We start from the raw sequence: 6,012 nt of genomic DNA on the forward strand, positions 1-6,012 counted from the left end.
ACTTGACTGAAGAATACGTACCGCCATCTTGGCTTTGGAATACAACGTATTTCTTTTAGACAAAGAAAACTGGTTAGCTTGCTTTATAATTTAAAATAACAAATAACAATATTAAAATTATACATAAAATAAAACAAATCAAAACCCTTTATACATCAAAAATATACTATTTACTCAAAAAGAGCATATTACAATAGATATTATTATTATTATTATTACTACACTGAGGGTCAGCAATCCCTTCCTCACTTCGACCCAATTGGATCTTTTGTGAGTTACTCCTCTTTCTGTGAGATATCCCAGATGAATCCTATGCTTCTTTTGAAGCTCAATAATTCTTTTGGGTTTGTTCTAGAAATGTCTTCAGGTTCCATTCTGTCCTGTCCCAAATACTGTAATCTTTGGAAGGCAAGGGCTTCACATTCACACTGTACTGTGCCTTTTCTTCGTCTTCCATACATAGACGACAGGTGGAATCCTCCACCAGCCTCATCTTCTTAAGATGATATTTTAAGGGGCAGTGAGTGGCCCATGAGGAGTCCTGTTATCGTCCTCAGTTCATTTCTAGTAAGGTTAAGGTAAAAGTTTACCTTTTCCTCTGATATTTTAATGAAGAGCTTGGATTGCTCATCCCTGGTTTCAGCGTCCAGTATGTTTCCTTCTCTTTTTGTTCCCAGGAGTCCACCACTTTCCTGATTGCACTTCCAGATATGTTGCAATATGGCTCATGGCCAATTAGCATCATTTCTGATCCCTTCCTAGCTAGGGTATTTGCCATCTCGTTTCCTTCAATCCCCTCATTTCCTGGAGTCCACATCAAGATCAGTTTATTGCCTCTGGCTAATTCCTTTAGTCTCTCTAGGCAATTCCAGACTAGCCCTGATTTTATAGTATAGGACATTATTGACTTTATAGCAGCCTGGCTGTCTGATATGATATAAATCTTTTTTTCTTTTTGGATTGTTTTTAATGTTTCCTAATGCCGCAATTTCTATTGCGTGTATTTCAGTTTGGAAGACAGTTGGGTATATTCCCATTGCTAGGGTTCTTTTTATCTGTACTTTATAGTTAATTGACCGTATAATTTCAAATATGAAGATGGTCAGGGTTGCAGTCAAAATGAACAAAAATAGTTTTCGACTATTTAGTATTCAAAGTTTTGCCCCACTTTGTTGGGCTTCATTAGGCTTTTGAAAAGTCTGTAAAGCTATCATATCTTGAACAGCTCTGATGAAGCCTTAGAAAGTGTGGCGAAACGTCGGATACCAAATAGTTGAAAACTATTTTTGTCCTTTTTGGCCACAAACTTGACCATCTTCTTCATATTTGAAATGAAAAATAGTTCTGATGACTAGCTTTATCAGGGCAAAAAAGATGCAAAAACAACTAAAAATATTTTGACATTGTAGGATAATAAAATACAAACAAGTAAATTAAGGTAGGGTTAAAATTATGTAAATATAAGAGAAAAGAATATTGTATACAAATGAACTTCTTCTTCTTCCTTTACTGGCACAACAGGCGCATGAGGCTGCCCTTGGCCTGCTCAACGGCCGCCAACCATCTTTCTCTATCTTCTGTTAGGGTAACTGGGATCCTCAGTTGTCGCAGATCCCGCCTCACACCATTCCTCCATCGGCTCTTCGGCCTACCACATTGCCCTACACCATCTGGAACGTAACTGTACAGTTTATGAGCCACTCTTTCCTCGCTCATCTTCATTACTTGGCCAAGCCATTTAAGCATCTGTATCCTTATGTATGAGGAGATGCTATATTCCTTATAGAGCCCAAAAAGTTCACCATTTTCCTTCTTCGCCAATTACCATTCTCACATACAGGCCCTAAGATTCTCCTCAGAATTACTCTTTCAAACCTATCTAACAGGTTAATGTTTTTATTGCTTAGGGTCCAAGTTTCTCCACCGTATGTGATGACTGGCCTTATCAATGTTTAGTACAGGGTGAACTTGGTGGTGCGGCCCACAAGTCTGCTTTGGATTAGCCTTACAATGGAGAAATAAGCTCTATTTCCAGCAGCAATTCTGCTTCTAACTTCTTCTTCATCCTGGTTCTCATTGATAATAGAACCAAGGTAAGAAAAACTTCTTACCACTTCGAAATTATAGGAGCCCATTACAAGGCGACTCTGCCTCTGGTCCAGAGGCTTCTTACCCAACAGCATAATCTTGTTTTTTTCCCCATTAGTATGCAGGCCCATCCTTTTTGCCTCCACATCCATCGCTTCGAAAGCAGTCCTAATGCTCTGCAAGGATCTACCGAAGATGACGATGTTGTCTGTATAGGCCAGAACTCCTAAGATTTATGATCACTTGTAGAGCGATATTAAACAGGAGAGGAGCTATTGGGTCACTCTGTCTTAGGCCACATTGCACTTCAAAAGGCTCTGATAATCCACAGGATTTTACTTGGCAGGTTGTGCTCACCATTGTGCACTTTAGTAATTGGGTGAGTTTACTAGGAAGCCCCAGTTCATATACAAATGAACAAAAAGAAGAAATAAAAATAGTTATAGTGTATTATGTAAACTATTAGATTTAAAATGAACAGGAGATGTAATTAATTAATTAATAATAAATCTTTACTTATTCTTTCTCGACCTTAATTTTCCCTCTTTTAGTGTGTTAAGTTGTTTTGTTTTTTCTTTTCTCTAATATCTAATTTTCTATTTTTAGGTATTATTATGTCTCCTGTTCATTTTAAACCTAAAAGCTTACATTATATTCTATAACTTTTTGCTTATTTGTATATAATTTTCTTTTCAATTATATTTACATAATTGTTTACCCTACCTTAATTTACTTTTATTTATCTTATCCTACAATGTCAAAATATTTTTAGTTGTTTTTTAAATTTTTTTAGTCCTGATGAAGCTCTACAAAGTGGGGCAAAATATCGGTAAATAAATAGTTGTTAACTAGTTTTTGTTTCTTTTTTACCACACCCACACCATCTTCATATTTTGAAAAATACAGTCAATCATTTTTATATATAAAACTTATTTTATGAATTCATATCATTAATTTTTGGAACAGAAAAAAAAAAAAAATACATATAAACCAAACCAAAGGGTAGTTACAATATTTACAAATAATGAATGCTAATGTTCAATTTTTATATTATCTATACTATTATGATATAGGTTCAGTTTGGAGAAGCAAAAGCTGGCTAAACAGAAGGGTTTTAAACGAGGAAAGGGTTGATACATTACATATCATGAAGGGGATGAATTTCCAGAAAAAGGCAGCTTGGATAAAAAGGATTTGTCAAATACAACAGTTTGGGGAGATATTGGATAGAGATCAGATAAACGGGACCTGGTAGTACAGGATTGGACTGAGAATTTGAATTTTAGGTTTTGTTGGATATACTCGTAGGAAAGGCGCTGAGTACTAATTACTTGAAATAGAAAAGAAGCTAGTAAATACTGGCATCGGAAGGATGGATAAAGCCATTTCAACTTGGCTTAATAAAGGGTTATGTGTGTATCTATGGTGATCCTGAATACAAATCGGACTGGGCAATTCATAAAATGTTGAAGATAAGCCTCGAGTTTATTAGTAACCAATATTTTACCCCACATTGCCGGGCTGAGTGCAGAAAGTAAAATGATTTCATTCATTGATAGTTAAAATAGAATAATTTCATTCATTGGTAGTTAAAATAGAATGATTTCATCCATTGATAATTAAAATAGAATAATTTCATTCTACTTTTTGGAGTCAATCCTGATGAAGCTGGCACAATCTCACAAGAGAAAATTGTAACACCGACAATAATAGAAAGAAACGCAACCTGAGCAGCCCGCTTCCTAAATTAGTGATGGATTTATATCACCTTTGAAAAATTGGTTAAAATTAGAAAACAGCATGATCCTGCCTTCCGTACTAGCCTTACTTATATTACCTTTAAAAACAGACACTTATAGCGAGTAGTATTGGACGATTTACAACATGTCACAATCCCACAAGAGATTATTTCATAACACCAAAAGTAATAGAAGGGAAAGCTAACATGGCAACCCGTCCCCTTAAACTCCAATTTAGCCATGGACTTATGTCACCTTTGAAACATTTATTTAAAACGGCTAGAAGAGACTTAAGTTAGTTAAATCAAGCACCATTGAAAAAGTTGTTAAAATTGAAATAAGGCTTGCACCCAGTCTCCGTGTTAGCTTTACTTATCGTACCTATAAAACACAATATACTAAAGCATATTTAAGCTGAACCGTGACAACATAATCAATAGTTATATTAATACAGCTAATACGATTTACATGTGTCATTTTATTTATTAGATAATGACTTTAATTGATTCTTTGTAAATATCATGTTCATTTACCTACAAAGTTAACGACCCATTATTGCTGATGTTTATTTTATTTATAAAAAAATTAATCTAATTTTTATCATTTATCCTGAAATTTACTAAAAGGTTGAGTTTAGTTTTAAAAAAATGAAGCAGTGTACTTTATTAATTCTAATTTATGCTATGAATTATATAGGCCTTATTCAAAACTTTTTTTTTTTTACAGTTTTCATGAAAATGAGGTTTCAAATGTTATGATAGAAAAAAATCATTCAAAAAGGCAGAGCCCAGATTTGTCTAATGCTGCTGAATTCTCCTGTACAGAATGTTATAAACAATTTAAAACATTACAAGGATTAGAATACCATAAAAAAGCTCATAAAGGATTTTATAAGTAAGTGTTGTATAAGTATTATTGTATTAATAACTTAAATAATGACCAAATTTTGAAATTGCTTTATATCCTTCCAATCGTATGTACTAATTTATACTGATAATACTGGTTGATTATTATTTGATCAATGAAAGAACAAAATGGATAACGTTACTCCCCCCTCCCACCCCAAACTTGCAACTATTCTTGACCGAGAGAAGAAAGCTCTGTTTGTGCTTGTTTTATGCTGGTCTATCTCAGTCCATTAATCATTTATTGATGTTGTGAAACCGAGGTATTTGAAACTGTCTTCTTTCAGAAACGATTTGCTGTCCCCGCAGACTATGTTGTTAGGGTGAATTTTTTGGATTACCATTAACCAACTATGTACAATATGTTAACAAACTCAAAAATAACATTTTTAATTGTACCCCTTGCATTCTGGATGTGTGATAAATAACTGAGCATTAAAAGTTTTAATTATGAGAGATAGTTGTCCGTGGATGACTTTCGAGGAGAAGATGGTTGGGGGTGCGATTATTGATTAACAATTTTAATTATACTCTAAACATTAAAAATTACTTTCAAAAACATTCTTTATTATAAATTATTCTACCTTATTTTAAATACCACAGCCACTATGTTTTCAAAAAGGCAGGCTATTCTGCCTTGTCAAATTATATTTTAGTCTATTGACTTATAAACCACATTTAAATTAGGTTTTAAACAAATATTAAAGTAAGTAATTTACCCAATATGATGAAAGTTTTTTTAATGTGCATAGTGTTTTCCCTAATTTAAATGTGGTTTGCAAGTTGATAGTCTAAAATATAATTTGACAAAGGCAGAATAGCAATGCAACTTTTTGAAAGCATTGTTGCTATGATATTTAGAATAAGGTAGGATAATTTATAATACAGAATGTTTTTGGAAATAATTTTTAATTTTTAGAGTATTATTAAAACTGTTAATTAATAGTTCTTAAGGATGGCCGGAATGGCCGAAACGTAGGAGTGGAGTAATTAGAAAATAAACATGTTGAGACTAAATGAATATTTTTGTTACAATTGATAAACAAACCAATCTCAAACAAAAATTCAAATTATATATTAGTTCGGTTTTCATCATAACTTTTCTAAATACAAGACAACAAAACAAAAAAAATTAAATGCCATGTTTCTCCAATAAGTCTTGATTTTTATCACAATTTATGTCTATTAATCATAATAAAAGTCCAAAAAATAGAAAATTGGTTAACCTTAGCCCTTAGTTGTTTTAGTAATGATACAATTTAGTTATTTAAAATTTATAT

General features: G+C 32.9%; 1 protein-coding gene and 1 long non-coding RNA gene across 6 annotated transcripts in view; one reads left to right on the forward strand and one right to left on the reverse strand.

Annotated features, from left to right (window-relative positions):
- LOC106679621 (uncharacterized) overlaps positions 1–6,012 on the reverse strand; it is a 51,711-nt gene that overhangs the window by 32,174 nt on the left and 13,525 nt on the right. The window lies entirely within an intron of this gene.
- Positions 1–6,012, forward strand: part of LOC106679619 (gastrula zinc finger protein XlCGF58.1) — a 21,020-nt gene that overhangs the window by 13,516 nt on the left and 1,492 nt on the right. The window contains exon 9 of the mRNA XM_014418880.2: positions 4,554–4,721. Within this exon, the coding sequence (XP_014274366.1) occupies positions 4,554–4,721 (168 nt within the window). The remainder of the gene's footprint in view (positions 1–4,553; positions 4,722–6,012) is intronic.

Source organism: Halyomorpha halys, unplaced genomic scaffold (genome assembly GCF_000696795.3).
Source record: "Halyomorpha halys isolate HHAL.00 unplaced genomic scaffold, Hhal_1.1 Scaffold211.1, whole genome shotgun sequence".
NCBI lineage: Eukaryota > Metazoa > Arthropoda > Insecta > Hemiptera > Pentatomidae > Halyomorpha > Halyomorpha halys.